We start from the raw sequence: 18189 nt of genomic DNA on the forward strand, positions 1-18189 counted from the left end.
GTGCAGGTGCCTGCGGGCTTCTCATGTGTGGTGAAGGTGGTTGTGTTCCTACTGGCCTAGCCTCGAGGGGCCTGGCTGCCCCCCCCAATAAAACCGTCATTAGCGACTTGCTAATTCATCTTCTTAATTGCTAGGGTGCGTTGAAACACTTGGAGTGGCACGTGGAAATGGCTAGCTCTGCGCAGAGTAGAAACTTAAAAAGGCACATTCTGTCTTTCAGGGGTTTCAGACCCATCCAACATACCAGTATTAAACAAGGCGGGATAACGGCTCCTGCCTTGGAGTTGTAGGTTGGACCCGCAGACAGTTGGGTGGATTTCTTGACCGCAGTGGGGGAAATCCATCCTGCAGACAGGAGTTTGCGTCTGTTCTTCGTCGTGATCATTTGCCACGCAGAGATTAATTGGAGGTAAAGATGGCCCTCGGTGGCAGCTGCTGGCAGCCGGTGAAAGCCGAGGCTCCGTGCCCAGCCCCACTCGGCACCGCGCTGGCACAACATCTGTGAATTCATGTGTGGGCACAAATGAACGCAGAGGCAAGGGAGAGAGGAATATTAGAGATATATATGCACGGTCATATTACAAATACTCGTTTCCCCCCTGTTTCCAATAGGTCCTTCTCTTTGACATATTAAAACGCTATCCGTCGTCTTTCCTGTTTCCCATATCGGAGGTGTTCAGTGTGCAGTAGGAGCAAGATGGGTTTCACAAGCAATATCAACATACTCTACTACTAACCTTAAATCTTTACGCTAGAAATTGCGCGCAATAGAATCTGCATTTCAAAACAGCACAGAGTATGTGGGATAAAAGACACGGGTTAACCCCAGGCTCTTACAAGTATTCCCATCTGGTCCTTGTTGGGAGCACATGTTGTTGGCACAATGCAGAGGGAGAGGGGGAGTAAGAGCAGAGATAAGTGCTTCCCACCGAGGAAGAGGAACGAAAAGGCAGGAGGGGGCGGAGGGAAGCGAGGACAAGATGCGTGCTCCAGGGAGTCATAGAGCATGATGATGGTTTTATCCGTAGTAGGAGGAATAGGCGGCACCTTCAGCGCTGGAGTCCCACGGAGCTGGGGAAGGAGACACAGATCCTAATGCTCCACTCGGGGACCAGGGTGGTTCTTCTGGGCTGGTTCTCCTTCCTCTTTGGGAACAGTAACACGCTCTGCAAGTGTCTAATCTTGCCAACAAACCCACCGGGGCCAAGCGTGTCCAATGGGTGGAGTTAACTGCTTTTACAGCTCACTCTTTGAGACTCACGTGGCTTGGCTCTTGCTGAGCTGGGAGGCTTGCCCTGGAATACCTGCAGAAGGTTAGGGGAGCACACAAGTGTTGGTGGCCTGTAAGGTTTGCTGATGCCATCCCAATTTATGGATGCTCGCGTGTGCTTTTCACCAGAGCCTTGCTCCGCACGCTGCATTGGCTGCCTCCTGCTCCAGGAATGAGTGACGGAGTGTTGTGTGTGATCGATGGGGCAGCTGCTCTTTTCCATTGCAAAGGAAAGCTGTCGGTGAAGGCTGGAGGGGACCAGAGGGGAAAGAAAGTGGCTTTCAAGAAGAAATCTCGTGCCTGTCTTTGCAAAGGGGTTTGTGTATTTTCTAACAAGACTCTGCGGATGATCACCACTTGTACCACCTTTGCTTTCCTGGGCCGGGCACTCTGAGGTCTGAGGTGCAGCAGGGGTCGGTGTCAACAGCTGTCGAAAGCTGTGCTTTGAACCAGTGAAGTGCTGGAGTAATTGCCTGGACTCTGGGAAAGCTGTCAGTGTGTGGAAGCTGGGCTTCCTGATAATGGAGATGGGATCACTTTGGCTTTATCCTGCCTGTGCCTGTGTTCTCCACTGCTAAAAGGGGGTGGATGACACCTCCCTACCTCAAAGGGTTGCGAGAGTTCTTGTGATGATCTGATACTGATCAATACCGATGATATCCGAAAGTGAGACGGGGAGAAATTTGGGATGAAATGTAGTGTTTGGAAGGTTTGGAACCTACCTGACTCTAAACTTGAATTTGCAAGTGCAAAGGTGCCTCTAATGGTGTGTTTCAGGGCCAGGTACAGAGCAAAAAGCATCCATATTTTTCCCAAGTTGAACAACCTGGAAAAAATCTGCTCTTTCAAATCTCCCATGCTGGATATATGCCCAGCTTCCCTCCCTAAGCTATTTTGCCCTGCTTCCTCTCTGATACTTCTCCTGCTGTCCAGTCCACGTGTCCCTAGCTTCCATCTAATTCTATAGCTTTTTGCCTTACAGGCCATGCTCTCCAGAGGAGTTGTAAAAACAATTTGGTTTCTCCCCTGCTGCAGCTCTTACACATAACTAAAGGCTGTTGTCATGTCTCTTCTGCATCCTTTCCAAAGGAAATACAAAATCTTCCACCAAGGGTAATTTTTAGCCCTGGTTGTGTTCTTGTTGCTTTCTGATGAGTCTGTTCAAACACAAATGTAAGGAAAGCATCAAGTGACAATATAAGCTCCCTGTGCCAGCATGTTTGGAAATACAGGCTTTCCCTTATGTTCCTAAATCTCCCAGGATTGTGTGTACTCATCATATGAAGAGTCACAGAAATATTGGCATGAATTTTCCCTCAGTAACATTTTTAGTGCGAGGAGATCTGAGAGTTTTGTGTAGGTCTAACCAGGGAGAAGCTCCTCCTGTCCCACACTGTCACTACTCGACATGCATATTCATCCCAGCACCTTCCAGAAGGGCATGTAGGCATATGACCAACATGTGTCAGGCAGCTATTTCCTCCCTCCTCTTCCTAGGGAAAAGGCTGGATGTGCCAATGCAGCCCTGGTATTTTTAACGTAAATTAATTATCCCTGCTGTTCCATGTTAAAGGGTGAGCGGGAGCACGTCGTGTGCTGGCAGCAGCGGACCCCGACGGCTTTGCAGCACAAGAGCAAACCTCAGGGCTCACAGGGAGCTGAGCCTGGCGCTGGCATTGCTCCCACCGCTTCCCTTGGCAACTGGTGTTGAACAGGAGCTGTTTTGTCTCTGGAAGTTCCCCCTGGACCTCTTGCTGTTTTGCAAATTGTCATTTTTACTGTGGGCATGGAGGAGGTTGCTGTGCTGCTGCCTGGTTGGGAAGTACCTGATGTAAAAGCAGAGTCTTTCTCTCCTCCAGGAAGCTGGCAGGGGGAATCTAAGGCCAGAGACCTTCGGTTTTGGGAGAGAAGTGACGGAGCAGTGCTCTGGAGTAAATGCGCCTCAGTGTGCAGTCAACAGAAGTTTCTGTTTGGGTTGTCTTCACGATAGCTGCTTTTTCTTTCCTTCTAGATGTTTGAGCACTCCTGAGATCTCTATAGGGCTGCCTAGAACAGGAATTTGTGAGGGAACTGATCTGCCTCCAAGGACGGTCTCTCTCCTGAGACTCCAATAAACATGGCAAAGTGTTTGAAGAGTGGAGCATTGTGCTGGTGGCACTTTTAAAAGAGTTTTTCCCAGGTAGATGTCACAGCACAGATGAGCAGAGGCTGCTGACAGCCAAGGACAGAGGGCAAGGGTTTGATCTAGTTCTTGGCAGTAGGATTTATCCTAGATTCAACAACTCAGTTAATGTGCACATCCCTGTAGTAAGTGATGAGGTGTTTTAATTTCAGCATTTTTAATAATCCCCCCCATCCTGGTAAAATTAGAGTTTTTTGGCTGAAATGTTTACCTATAAGCTGAGACTAGGCACCGTGTTTCATAAGGTGAACCTAACTTCTGTGCCTCTTACCTCAGAGCGTATCCTTTAAGGCTGGCATTTTATTTCTTGCTCCATCTGTTTGCAGAACATCAAGGTCACTAGAGCAGCACAGGCAGCAACCCCTGTAGGTGTTCATATAGCTCAGTGCATAGGGACATTCTCCTCTCACTTTGCCCGCAGGGCCTGGTCCTGCTTATGTTGTTCCTTTTCCCCGTTGGATCACCAAGTTCATGTCTTGTGCATGACCTGGCTTGAGGGCCCCAAATCTCTTTTCTTCTTAGAAGTTCAGCACCTTTTTCTTAAGCTTTTGTTATGAATCCCTCTGGAAATGTTGTGCAAAGCCCAAATGTGCCTTGGTTCCCTCTGTCCCTGTGCGTTTGCTAACTGCTGCGGCCAGGGTAGGAAAAAAGATGTGGAGCTGGTTATATTTTGCCCAGAAAGTCGTTTTGCTCTGTTTTGGTGTGTTTTGGCCTTAACCATTCCAGGGATCCTGTTCTGCAGCTCTCACATGCTTCTGCAGCCGTTGCATGGGTGGTGGGATTCTGGCAGATGTTACCTCTAGGCTGGGGCAGATTCTTGGGGTGAAGCTGCAGCAAAGTGAGAGTTATTTAACCATGCAGTCATTCCCTCAGGGATGGCTCCCATGTCGATTAGGGTTGCATGAACCAGTTACCTGGGGCACATTTGATCCTGTGCTGACGGCAGACTCGCTGCTTCCTCCGAGCAGCCGGCGCGCACCATCTCGCTTGTAGGCAATGTCTGACAGCTTCCCCAGGGATGAGCTTTGCTGCATCTGCTGCAAGTGCTGCTCCGAGCTCAGGCTCTTCCTCCCCACCACAGCTCAACGGCATGCCTGGATCCTTTGTTACGTGTAACCTCAATTTGGTTTCTTTGCACGGTGCCAGGATTTCATTCTCCCTAGGACATTTAAATGGGGTGCAGAGTAATTAGAGTCACTTTTCTCTGCATGTGTAACAGCAAGTGCTTCCAAATCAGTTTAGGAATCGACCCAGGGGTTTGATGTGGGTTAGTAAATTCAGGCACGTGGGATGAACATGCCCACAGCAAAGTGAGTATGAAGATGTGGAGATAAGAGCTGTGCCTCTGCCAAGCTCCTGTCTACTCTCTGACAGTCCTGTACGGACTCCGGTTGCTTCAGTGGGAGGCACCAGGACCAGGGACCACCAGAGCCTGCCCGTAGGACCTGGGTCAAAGTGGCAGCAGAGACCTGAGCTAGGCAAGGGACCGCCACCCACAGGTATTGTGTATCCCATTATAACTCAAAGGGAAGGTGTCAACAGCTTTATCCTGGGTATCACAGGAGCCCAACTCTTTCATCCTTCCTTTTCCGCCTCGTGGGACTTTCGCCTCTTGCCTGGTGCATCCACTTTGGAGAGCCTACAGACATGTCTGTCCTGGGATCAGCATATGCTGGCATGCAGTGTGCACGTAATCCTGCTGCATGCCAGGCCCCTCTCCTTAGCAGCATTTATTGCTGATGTCAGCACAGTCATCCCTCAGTGCTGCCAGGGGTAACCCTTCGAGCTAACCACTGATAAGTTCCTTCTAGCTGTCTTACTTTAAGAAAAGAAGTATAAAAAGAAGAGGGAGGTGCTGTAGTCGCCTGATGAACGTTTTCATGGATGCTGCCAGCTTTTTACTGTGGGTTACCTTGGTGAAGGCATATTACAGAGACTTTTCCTTTTAAAAACAGCTTAAAACTGTCTGTTTGGCAGTGTGTGTTTTGTGCTGATACGTGTGAAACTCCAAGAAAACCCCCAATCCAGAGCACGAGGCAGAGGTGGTGCCCACTTAACTCCTGCCTGCAGCATCAAGCTGCAGTTTAACCTGTTGCTTTTCACACCTTTTTCCCGCTCTTAGGAGACACCTTCTAAAGCTGGGATAACCTCCCTAAACCTCCCTCCTCAGGCTCTCCACCGAGGGAATTTCACCCTCCTCCTCCCCACTGCAGCCCTTGAGCTGTTGCAATAGCCCTTGAGGTGCTCTCTCGTGTTGTTAAAAACCCACACCGGCCTCTTCCTCTCAGCGAGGCTGAAGATGCTGTGCAAAACAAAACAAGCAAGAGGCCACAGTATGGGGATTTTTCACTTGCCTCAGCCTAAAAACCAGCCTCCTCCAGGCTCTCAGTCTTCCAAGAGCTTCCCACCTTTCTAGCCAAGCAGTTTGTTTGCTAGAAGAAAAATTGGTAGCTTTGTGCTAGCAATAACTGGAGTTCTCTTTCACTAGTGGAGGCATTTTCTCCTTTGAATTCTGTTTGAATGCAGAAACTATTGTGAAATGAGAGTGGTAATATCAGGAAAGGGGAAAGCAGAGTGTTCCTCGGGATAGGGTTTGATACAATTTGAAGCTGCTTGTGGAAGATTGGCTGGAAGGTAAACTGATTTGAGCTAAAAAAGCTGGTGCTGGTAAAGTGTCTTAGTGACTCTTCAGCCGATGGTCCAAAATAGCTTTTTTGTGGCCTCTGAACTCTAGGAAAGATAACTGGATTTTTGATCTTAGATTGAAGGGGCAATTTCTGCTGGAAGAAACTTGCGTTCTTTAGAAACCATCTCAGGCTGGCATTTACTGTCAAAAACATTGCATGGAAACGGACAGAAAACAAACCAAAAATTGCACGTCTGAGTCAACCCCAGGCGAGCCTTGCAGGGCGCTCTCGCTGAGCTAGCCAAGCATCCAGAATTTGGGATAGATCGCCGTTGTCATCCACCCTTCTGCCTCCATGGCCACCAGAATTTCCCACAGACTCCTGTGGGGGTGTGATTAGTCAGGAGCTCCTGTTTTTGCAGCATCCTGGGCTTGATCCATTAAGTGTAGAGGTGTCGTGGCCCCAAGGAAAAGCGTTCCCCTCCAACATTCCCGTGTTGTGTCGGAGCTGCGGCGCCCGTACCAGGTGGTGGTTGCTGAGGTGGGTATTGAGTTAGAGGGGTGCGTTTCCAGAGCAGTGCTTGGTCACCAGCTGTTGTCCAGGACTCCGTGGCTTTTAGTACAGCAGTAAAAAAAAAAAGCCTTTCTCGTTGAATTTCAAGTCAGGGGCCTGTTTTTCTGCCAAGCTACCCCCCGCCGTTTCAAATGTATTTTATTCTCCTTTTCTTTCCACTGGTCCCGTTCTGCTCCGCTCAACAGCTGCTGCATTTAATCCCAGAAGCTGCAGTTGGTAGGGAGCAAAGTGATCTCCATATAACCTCTCTCTTACTCATAAGCGTGCATTATGAAGCTTAACCGATGGTAATAAAATGTTTTGCTTTCAACATGCTGTCCCTGTGGTCCAATGTTCCTGTCTTCAGGCTCCATCATTACAGCGGGGCAATGTATCGGAGCTGTTCTGCTGCTCCCCAGGAATGTGCCTGGGAATGCTGGATGTAGGCCTCATGGATACCCGGTGAGGAGAGACGGAGAAGGTGGAGCAGAGCCCTTTCCATGGACGGTGGCATCCCAGGGTACAAGCAGCTCTTGGAGGAAGATTGCGTCTTGACAGTCCAGGAAAGAGGCGCTGGGGGTCTTGCTTGGCTGAGACCCAAGTGCAGGTTCCTGTCTCCATAAGATTGTCTGGCAGTGCAATCTGGTGTGAGAGCCTCTTCAGGGACCGCGGCGCTACGTGGGGGGAGCGGGAACAGATTGCAATCCTGCTGCTTGGTTGGGTTTTCTTCATCCCTTTCACAACCACTCTGCAGGTCCATGGCTTTATTTGGCTTTTTGTGTTTCCTGCATACTAAAAAAGGGCATTTTCATGCCATCCTGCACGATGGATGTTTTTGTCCAGGGGGGAAAAAGGATGTTTCTCATCCACGTTTAAGTAACCATACAAAATGTGGAAAGTCTGCTTTAGGAATTTCATTTTTGTTTACACACCATTGATGCTTTTATTAAAAGCATCTTTTCACATATAAATAATTTAGAGGTAATATGATTTTCCTGCTCTAAACCGAAAGCAGGGATTTCAAAGCAGGGATCTCCAAGCATCATTTCTGTATCACGGTGGGTTGCATTAGCCCTACAGCTGTTTTTGGTTGAACAGGATGGGGTTTTTCCATATTTGAGGTTTATAGTGTTTGGTTTCAAAGAGGAATTTCCCAGACAGAGCCCCCCAGAAGGTACCAGAATATATGGCTTTGTCAGGCAACGATAACAGCTTTTTTCTGGAGATTGCCATTTTGTAAATAAGCTTCTTCTCGAGCAGCACGGCTACAGCTACGAAAGATGGATGATTATTTCTTCCCAGAATGGGTCTTGCGCTGCAGGATCTGGTTTTTATTGCAATAATTAGCATAGAATTAAAAATGGCCCCGCATCTCCAGTTTGCACTGTAGTGCCTCTGGTACCGAGCAGTCTGGGATGGCGTTTTCCTTGGAAATAGGCTGTGTCTGGGAGTCACTTGATTCGCCACTGAAAACCAGTGCACGGATATCTGCAGGCTCCGACGCAGCAAAAGCCTCCGCCTCCAGAAAGAAATCATTGCTCCTAATAAACTTTAAAATCAGGTTTTTTTTGGAGGCTGGAAAAGTTGCCGAGGGTATTTAGGTGAAAATCTAGCACAGCAGGCCGTACCAGGATTTTATAAATGCCTTTAAATTCCAGAGCTCGGGTTAGAGGTGGGGTCACGGGCAAGCAGACAGCTTTTTCTCCTAAAAAACTTGTAACAGCTTTTCTTTTTAAAAATTTAACAGAGTTGCCAGTCCAGGTGGAGGCAGAATTGTAAGGAGTGTCACACATGGGCGATGGTGTATCCATAGGACAAACTAAAGCAGCAAAAATGCAGCACGACGTGTAAACTTCCTTGTGAGAGCCGTGCAGGAAATTACTGTGCAATTGGACATGGTGTCCTAGCATTAGATTTATTATCCGCTTCCAAATCATCTGCCAAAAATCCTTTCAATCGGAAGACAGGAAAGAACATGTTATAAAAAGACGTGGAAAAGGAGTCTTTTTGGCACGGGAGTTTTCAGGCTGGTAACTGTCCATGCCTACAATGTTTGGATTTGGTCTCAACATTGAGGTCAATGCTACTTAAACCTAATGGGATCCCAGTGCCTGCATATGGCACGTGGTGAGATGTGCCAGTCTTGGAAGGTCAGGCTTGAATACAGTCCTGGAAGATGCTTCTTTGCCCTATCTATTGCTCAACGATTGCTTTTAATCCCACAAGCCTCCAACGTCACTTAGGGAAAGCGGTGGTGTGCAAACTGGCACACTTTCCCCCCACGATGGACTTGTTCCTTGCTGCTGGGTGGCAGGATCGTGGCCACATCCACGTGCTTGTGTACATTCCCCAGACCTTGCTGCTTTGGCAGCAAGGCTGGATATATCATTCCAGAAGTTTCCTGTCTGGATGGTGGACTAGATGGTCACGTTTCCCCACTGTGCACCTCGTTGCCCTCCTCACTGCGGGGCACTGCCAATCTCACACTGCACTTCTCCAGCTCCCACATCTTTTCCAGGCTCCTTTCTTCCCAGCTGTATGCCTGCAAAGATGGATCATCTACATCCATATCCCCTGTGTGCACGACCTTGCTTTTTGCGTGTTAAATCCGGCTCTTTCTGGCAGGAATGGAAATAAGTGACCTGAGTTTGTAGCTCTGTTTTTACCCCTGGGATAGTAGTGTTCTGTGCTTCTGGAAAACCATCTCCCTAGTGCTTGGTCTCTGATGAGGAACATGTCTGCAGCTGTACCTGCAACATCCCCAACATATCCTGTCAGCTCCAGCAAGTCAATACTTTTGACTTAAAAAGAGCTTTCTACATAAAAAAGATCTACACCCGCTGTGGACACACCAGATGTTGCACAGCCAGATGGTGCCTTGTACAACACTTGGGAGAGTTGGTGGCAATGCATGCAGGGCCCAGGGAGCCACTTTGCTGTTCCGTGACCTTTTTTTGGGGTGCCTGCTGAAACATAGTGAGAACTGAAGGTTCTGCTTTCCCCCTTTCTCATTTGGTACTTTTGTTTTGGGAGAAAACACCCTATTTTTGCAAGTGCTGAGCTCCTGAGGTAAGGGGGTGGGAGGGCACTGCTGGAGCATGTCCCAGCTTACAGGGAAACACTTCCAGCCTAGGGTGAGGACTGGGTCCAGCACAGTCATAGCAGGGGGGTTTCCTGCGCTCTGTTTCCAGCAAGCGGAGCCATTGCTTTTCTAGCACAGGTGTAAAGGTAGGGCTGGGTGATGGGGCAGTTGGTGGGAAGTGTGTGTTTACAGAAAGAAACGGGAGCGCCTGTCATCTGTTGGGATGAATCCTCCTTTCCCAGCTTCTTTCCAGGAGCGTGCTGATCCAAAGTCCTTCGCTGGGGCTTTTTTCTTCATGAGAATGTTAATAAGATCAGTGTTTACCAGACCGCCTTCGTCGTCTCGTCCTTGCATACATTGTCCTTTGACTGGTAGGGTGGTTAAGAGAAACAAGCCAGCTGAATGCATGGTCAGAAAGCTACAATTAACGAAGCAGACCACAAATAAATAGGGAAATAGGCTAAGCTGTAAGATAGCGTGTAAGAGGAGGCAGTCTGCCTCTGTAAAGTGCATGAGAAGCATTGGCCAAGCTTGTTGCAGGCACTGGGCAAGGCTGCTTTCGCTAGACTTTGAGTATCCTAGTTGCAAAGACTTGTCAGTGTTCCAAAAGGCTCTTGGTTTTGGAGTGGGTCGTCTTTTGTTTTCCGTGCGCTGTGACCACTTGCTTCCCGAACAGGTTCGTAGTGATGGAGTTAATGGAGCTGTTCTTTATAGTAACCTGAAAGGTGTCAGTCGTTTGCTCGTGTGTGTTCACAAGCTGAGCCGTGGCGCTGCGCGTCCCTCCGCAGTGGTGTGATTTGAAGCACTCCTGGTGTGGCATGTGCAGTTGCAGTGCTGTCTGTTTCTAATTTCCCCCCGGGCTACCCTCCCCGTGTTCCCCCCGTGTTTTGGACACTGAACCAAACTGATGTTGGGACTAGCACTTTAAGTACTAGTAGTCACTTTGCTTCGGACTAAACTGAGCACTGCACTTTTGTATGTACTGTTAGCACTGAGTTTTGAACTCTCTTCTTTTCCCCATCTATTTACCCTCCTAGGCGCAGTGTGAATTATGTAGGGGCCGTCAGAAGAAAATTTTGAGGTGTGTTGGACCACTGTCTGGTGCCTGATTTCCATTACATATCCATTAGCGACTTGATAGTAGGGAATTTAACCCATCCAAGCTTATTTTACACGGCAGAACCAACACCCAAATCACTGACATCCAGGCAGACGTGGTTGTTGTAAACTTCGAGGTCGCCCGGAGACCCGAGCACATGGCTTTTAAAAACACCAAAGATACAGGAGAAGTCTCAGAAGGGGTCGGGATGGTGCAAGATCATCTCCTCGACACCTGGAACTGAGTGCAGTGAGAGGCGTAGGGCAGACACTCTTGTGTCTGGTGCGAGACCCCAGTGAGTCCATGGGACAGCCCAGTTCAAACCAGTCTGAGATCCTGGTACCAATAAAGGCTGCGCTCAAGCCACTGCAATAAAAGCCATCATTGTGCCTGCACTGGAAGTGCTGTTGGGATTGGTCGTGGGCTTCAACTGCAAAAGGTATTTTTAAGTAAATAAAGATTTACAGACGATTTAGAAGATGGAGCATAATAACCCTGGGGTTTGCTGCTGAATTTCAAAAGCATTGTCAGGAGTTGATCAGCTCTCGTGCTCAGAGGCAGTTCAGATGTGCTTGCTATTCCTGTTAAATTCCTGTGGTATTTCCGTATGGAAGGCCAGGGATCAGAGCACCCTCGCCAGCAAGAAAGCAGCAGGGTAGAGTTAGTAGGAAACATAGTCAGAAATCTCTAGGATTCGAAATGGGATGGTGATCCCTGGGATGCTTAATAATCTGGGTTTTGATGTCCCAAACCACCCACTCTCAACCAGATGGTGGTGTTGTGCTTCTTTAAAAGCCCTTGTGGGTTTTCCACAGCAGCAAATAAATCATGGTGGGCGTGAGAGCCCCGTGTTTCCTTCACGCCGGGGTATCCGCACTTGGGACTGCTGCTCATCATCCTGGATGAGCCCATAGTCAATCCAAATCTTTCTCTGGCAATCCTCCGTGATGGGAGTTTCTCCCCAGTCACGCTTGATGGATAAACCCTGCCAGTACGGCGTGATCAGTGTGAATGCAGAGAAGGGAATTAGGTCTTCTCCTTCACTGCTACCAAGGGGCCATCATGGAAATAACCTTCAGCAACAAAAAGAAATGGGTGTACTGGGTTTCCTTGTTGCAGCAGATGGAGGAGTTTTCCTAAACAACTCCAGTTTTAGTCGCTGGTTTTCTTGGCTTCCTTCTTCAACAGACCTTCAGGGGCTTGAATATTCAGTGGGTACTGAAGATGGTTAAAACCCCCAAATCTTGAGTAACCCCAAGTATTATGCTTTTACACCCTCTATCACCGGATGTTAAAATATAAATAGAATCCACATTTTGGGTTGGTTTGGTTTCTTCTCTTCCTCCCCCCCCCCCAAGTTATCCTGCAAGTTTAGCTTTAAAGAAATAGCACCGGGCGATGCTGCTGCTCTATCTGAGCCCCCAAAATTATAATGGCTGAGGAAACAGCCTCTTCAGAAAGTAGCTCGGTGACTCAGAGCCCACATCCTGCTCACTGTCACCAGGATAAGGGCAAACCATTTGGAAAATCTCCCCCCCAGCGAGCCCACCAGTCTCACTGAGTCCATGGAAATTAAGCTTGGGAGAAAGGGGAATGTGGAACAGGTCTTTTGGTCTTATTTTCCCCCTCAGGTGTAGTTTTTTGCCCCTTGGAGATGGCATCTCATCCTTTGGGAAGGTAGAATTAAGCGTTTTCTCCTGGCCATCACACTTGAGGCCTGAATGCAACTCCTAGCACAGTACCCCTGGCTTTGGAAGGGCCTTCTGGGTGGAAAACAAGGATTTTTAGTTGTTTGGGTTTTCAGATAGCTCATGGAAAGCGCATCGTAACAGCACACAGGCGATGTTTTACCAACCTTTTCTGTTCCTCCAAGAGAGACTTTTTAATTTGCTTCAGCAGTTTAGAGTTCGTTTCCTTGAAAGTCTTTTTGGACCCATGAAAATGCCCTTGAAATGAGTTGAGTTTATCGAAACAAAATTGTGCACACACCCATGCACGCGTGTTCGTGCTTGTCTCCCTGGGTGTGTACACACATAGAGAAATACATTATTTCCTGAAACATTCCTTTTTAAATTTTTTCTTTTTTTGGGGTTGGTTTGGGTTTTTTTGGGTTTGTTTCCCCCTGCCCCCCAGGATATTAACCAAAAGGTGTTTTAAAGTCACGGCATGAAAACTCCTAAATGTAAATCTGAGTACCTTGTGATGCTAATTAACAGGTTTTTCCTGAAACTTTATGTGATGCTTAATATTTTCCTTAGGAAGTTTTGTTTAATGTTAGATCATTGTTCTGGAGGATGTTGGTCCTACTGGCATTAAACTAATGGAAATAAAATGCATGTGTTACAAGTGTAGAAACGGTGAAGAATTAAGTGTGAACTTACTGTACGATACTGATTCTGTTTTCAAACAATCTGTTTTGCTGTTCAATAGTTGACATATGGAAATGCCAATGTACTGTAATTTAGCACTTTTCCAATGGACCCTGTTCTCACTACGCCTGAGGGAAGAAGCAGGTTTGGCTCGAGGCCGTCTGAACGCAGCCTCTGAACCCTTTTCTCCCTGTTTCAGCACCAGAATCGGCCAGGTGGAACTTAAATTGGATGTTTTCTCATCGGTTCGGTGGCTGGCACAGGGCAGAGCAGGGTGGCTCTCCCATCCCCATGGCCAAACCAGGACGATTTTGCAACTTGGTCTGGTGAAAGGTGTCCCTGCCCATGGCAGGGAGGGGGGAATTAGATGATCTGTAAGGTCCCTTCCATTCTGGGATTCTAGGATTCTGTGATTTGGGTGCAGCCCTCGCTGTGGGTGGATGGACTGGTGGCATTGCTCTCCACCAGTGCATCCCCCCAGGAGCCAGGCTGGGGTCGGGCTGTCTGAGCTGGGGTGGGAAAACAGCTGAAGCAATCCACAGTCCCTAAAATCCAGTGGCAGGAAGGGATAGCCCACCAGCCACCCCTCTCCAGCCCAAGCCCTCCTTTCCTAGTGCTAACAGGGTGCAAAGTGTTACTTGTCATGTACTGTACTGAAAGGGTTAATTGATCAGTGACTGTATTGTACTGTATGAAAACTCATGAATTGCCTTGTATTGTTTCTAATGGACTGTTCCATGTCTCCCCACTGCCCATTCCCACGGCATCCCCACGTTTCCCAAAGGACGCATGTGCTCAGTTAGGTCCTCCAAACTCTCTGGTGCTAACTCCTCCGTATCCCATGGTGCTTCTGCGGACGCTAACTGACCACATGCCTGTCCAGAGCTTGAAGTTCACCACGTCTTTCTTGTCTGTTTGTATGAAGTCTCACACACACACACACACATACGAGAAAAATTAAGGATAAACTTGAATTTGTTTCAAAGCCTCATTGACAATCTAATGTTTTCTATGTCTGCTTTTATTTTGGGATGGTTTTTCTGGAAAGCAGCCCGCCAGCACCTTCACTCTGGGAGGGGATTTCGTCCTGTTCACTCCTCTGGCATCCGAGGTGAGCTGCTCCCTTGCTGGCTTTTCAGCTCAGCCACGGGAGGTTGATCCATCAGGAGCCACTGAGGAAGAGGAGGTGCAGGTGCTTTCAAAGATGCCCAACCCTAAAAAGCAACCAGGAGCCCCGTGATTGCATGATCCAAACATAGGGGGGTGGGCACTGAGGGTCTTGGAGGGGATGAACCCACCCCTTGCTTAGTGGCAAAAATTGGCTTTTAAGGAGAATCGAGGTAGAAATCTAGAGTCCCAAAGGCGCCTCCATCTCCTCCCAGCATCGCTCATCTCCGCTGGCAGAGGAGCCACCTCCTGAGCCTGAGGTTTTCCAGGTGACACACACCTCAGATGGCATGAACAGGGCCATCCCCTCCAACCCCCCATCCCGATGCGAGCTGCTTTTTGGACAAAATGAAATCTGACTATATTTTATATCGATTTGAAAACAAAGTCTGATATTTACCCCTGTTCTCAACTGAATTTGCATATTGTTGTTTGCCACGACATTTGTTCTGTCTTCAAATAAATTTGCTTACTTGTGTAGTCTTAACTGTCTGCTCGGATTCTTACCATCAGATTTATCCCTGCTTGAAGGTGCCTGCACCACAGGTCTCCTTTGAGCGCTTCCCAGGGAGGCGAGAAGGAGGTTTTTCCAGGAGGGGGGAATCATTTCAGGCTCTAAATGTTTTTCCATCCGTTATCTCCCATTCATCTCCCTGGGGCTTTTCAATTTGATGATGCCCTTTTCTCCCCCAGTCTTCCATCATCGGATCCTTCTATCCGGGTAAGTGCATGGCAGAGGAATGGCCGTGTCTCAGCCTGCTTAATTTGAGAGATTGAATTGTTGCTAACACATTTTTTCAGGGTGAGGCATTTCTGACAGCAGTGTTTTGCATTTGGGAACGGAGGGATTTATGGCTGCGAGCGGCCGAGAGCTCTGGGCATCGGCGTCGGCATCCAACGCCGGCTCTTCCTGCACATTGCATTAGCAAGACATTGGCATCAGTCACTGGAGACATCGCGGCGGAAGGCAGTGCCCTCAAAAGGCTGGAAAACTGATTTGCACATGCGTTTCCAGGGAAGTAATCAAATCAGCCAGGAGGTTCAATGAAAGGAATAAGCAAATATTCCAGATTCGCCTGCGTTTGCTAACAAAACCTGGTGCAAGGCTCGCAGGTTTTGAGGTTCGTCCCCCTCCCCAAAACAGCTATTTGGGGATCAAAATTGTTGCAGGCTGCTGCAGGAGGGCATTTTATATTCCCTAAAAGATGCATGTGTGTCTGAGAGGAACATTTCAGGAGAATCCTTGTGAGGGTTTGGTCGCTCTCCTTTCTTTCAGAGTCCATCCCTGTGCATATGTTACGGCAATAGAGTCCATTTTCAGAGATTCATCCCCCTTCTCCTGGCAGCGTTCCCCCTCTCTTTGCCTCTTTCCTCCCCTCTTGACCTCTCTCTGGCTTTTTTTTCCCAGTTTGTCAAGGTTTTGTAATGTTTCCTGCTGCTCCTCACAGTATGAGCAGTGCTGCCTATGGCGATAGATGCCACAACCAGGAAGGAGGGAGATGAATCCTGTGGGGAGACACTGGGAAAAAGAATCCAGGCTTCACGGAGGGTGCTGCCAGGTATGTCTGCCTCCCATCTGCTTCAAAAATGCTGTGTCAGCACCCCAAAATGTGTTTTAGGGATCAGTGTCCTCGTGGCCCTGAGCAGTCCGGTGCTCCCTTGCACCCTCACGGGGGGTCAGGTGCCCTTGGAGCAGCTCCCGCTGGGTTTGTGCACCCTCAGCTGCTGGCAGAAGGAAGAACTTCACTGATTTATTTTATTTATTCACTGTGGGGGTGGTTTTTTCCCCTCTCTAAAACACAGGTGTACCGTTAGGAATCCAGCATTCTTTGGGAAGCAGTGGATAATACCTTCCATAGGCAGTGGTGGCCGTGAGTAATTTTTCTCTGCTTTTTCTCTTGTGTTTTGTATCACACCCTAAAAAGCCAAGTTTCAGTTGAAAAATCACAAAAATAAGAAAGCAAGATATCCCGAAACTCGGGGGGGGGGGTGTGTTTAATGTTACACAGCCAACATTAATGTATTTTTTAATAAAGTGGCCTTTTATGCCACTTCAGCAGCATTGCCTTTTTAGAAGGTCCTAGCACAGAAATGATGAGATTTTAGAGAAGGTGGTGGAAAATCCTGCCTTCATTAATTCCCTCTCAGTGAGGCTTGTCAGTTTTCCGTGCCAGGGAGCCTGATGAATGTCCCCCACTGCTGCCGGGAGATTCCGCAGGCTCTGTCGCTGCCACTCCTTTGCAGGAAAATCCAGAGCTCATCCCAAGAGCTCCCTCTTTCAAATAAACCACGTCGTGTTGCTCTGAGGCTGGGCCTGGCTCAGGCTGCACAGCTGTAGGTGTGAGCTTTTGCTGGTCCTCAGCGAGGACCTGCCATCGGATCGATACCTCAGAAACCTCTTTATTTCTGACAAGGATCCAAGAGAAATATCTCAGCTCGAGCTTTCCATTGAAGGTTTTCCTATTAAACATTTTAATGGTGGCAAGGAGTCAGTAAATAGAAACTTACCACCAAAGCGTGCGTGTCCACATGTCCGTACTTTGTTTCCTTGAATTAGATTACGAAGAAACCTCAAGAAATTGAAAGACGAATAAAAGCTGCTCAGCATTTGTTTTAAGGCTGACCTCCTGAGGCTCGGGATGCCCTTTTTTGGGTCATTTTTGACAAGCCAGGGATGATTTTTATGGGGGATGCTGCTCTCCCTTACGCTTCTGAAGGCACGGAGTGCATGCTGTCCTTGGGAAGCTCCGGGGTGGGAAGATTTATGGTCCACTGCCATGAGGCAGGGTTTGCCTTTTCCCATGGCTGTTCTTTGCTGCAGTGTCACAAACATGGGCAACATGGTTAAAAATAATCTTCTGGAAAACAAATCAGCAAATAAAATGGCCAGAGGAGTGGGAACAGTTCCTGGCAGCTATCTTTCTTGGGAACAGGAATGCTGAGCGATTGTCATCTACAACAGTAGCTACAAAGTTACATTTTATATAAATTGCTCTCTTTTACTTTGCTAGCTGTATTTTTAGTTGGAAAATTCACTTTAGGGATGTGATGTTTTGAATCCTTTAGTTTTTTCCCTCACTTCAGGGTGAAGTCCACAAGTCCATCTGCTTTACCCAGCAGAGATTAAGGGAACTGTGACCGGTGTCAGTGTTCCTGGTGGAACAGCCTGAGTAGCTCCTCAGCAAACCTCAGCCTTCTCATCTGACATGAAAAAACATACCACATGGACTTGATCTATCTTATCCTGCTAAAAATCCTAGGAAAGTTTTCCCTCAGTCGTCTCCTAAAATCCCAGTCCTTGCTGCCTGGGCTGGGCACTCAGAACTGGAATGTACGCAGCACTTCAGACTGTAGCAGTGTCATAGCCTCAGTTATTGCATCATTATCACGATATTATTACTCCGTTTTGGTACAGAGGAGACAGTAGAGCAAGTCCGAAATTGCGGGAGATAAATAACGAGCAGTGGGTAGAAATTTGTGCAGCTCTGCCACAATTTAGCTGAGAGCGAGATGAATAGAGTGCCAGATTGCAATGAAGTATATTAATTTTTACTGCTTATATTCACTAACCGTGTGTCGTATTTGGTACATCATGGTATACGTGCTCCAGTTCTGAGCATTGCTCCACAATATTTCACAGGAATATGGTGAAAGGAATTAAAAACGCACATTTACTGAAAGGCGGACAGGGATTGCTTCATTCCCGGGCCCTGCTGCCAACGCTTGGGACTCGACACCCCGAGCGGCTGCAAAAGCCTGTGACTTTATCCTTTTTCCTTACCGAGAAAAGAGCATTTTATTTATTTTTCCTTGGAGAAAAAAGCACAGGCTGTGTCAGGCG

At 48.0% G+C, this 18189-nt stretch overlaps 2 protein-coding genes across 2 annotated transcripts in view; both read left to right on the forward strand.

Annotated features, from left to right (window-relative positions):
- PURG (purine rich element binding protein G) overlaps positions 1-14835 on the forward strand; it is a 21874-nt gene extending 7039 nt beyond the window's left edge. The window contains exon 2 of the mRNA XM_017738969.1: positions 37-14835. The gene's annotated coding sequence lies outside the window, so the exon portion shown is untranslated. The remainder of the gene's footprint in view (positions 1-36) is intronic.
- The window catches only part of PPP2CB (protein phosphatase 2 catalytic subunit beta), a 28367-nt gene that overhangs the window by 1508 nt on the left and 8670 nt on the right, over positions 1-18189 (forward strand). The window contains exon 2 of the mRNA XM_017738970.1: positions 17855-17859. Coding sequence (XP_017594459.1) covers positions 17855-17859 — 5 coding nt within the window. The remainder of the gene's footprint in view (positions 1-17854; positions 17860-18189) is intronic.

This window comes from Corvus brachyrhynchos, unplaced genomic scaffold, assembly GCF_000691975.1.
Source record: "Corvus brachyrhynchos isolate BGI_N302 unplaced genomic scaffold, ASM69197v1 scaffold597, whole genome shotgun sequence".
Lineage (NCBI taxonomy): Eukaryota > Metazoa > Chordata > Aves > Passeriformes > Corvidae > Corvus > Corvus brachyrhynchos.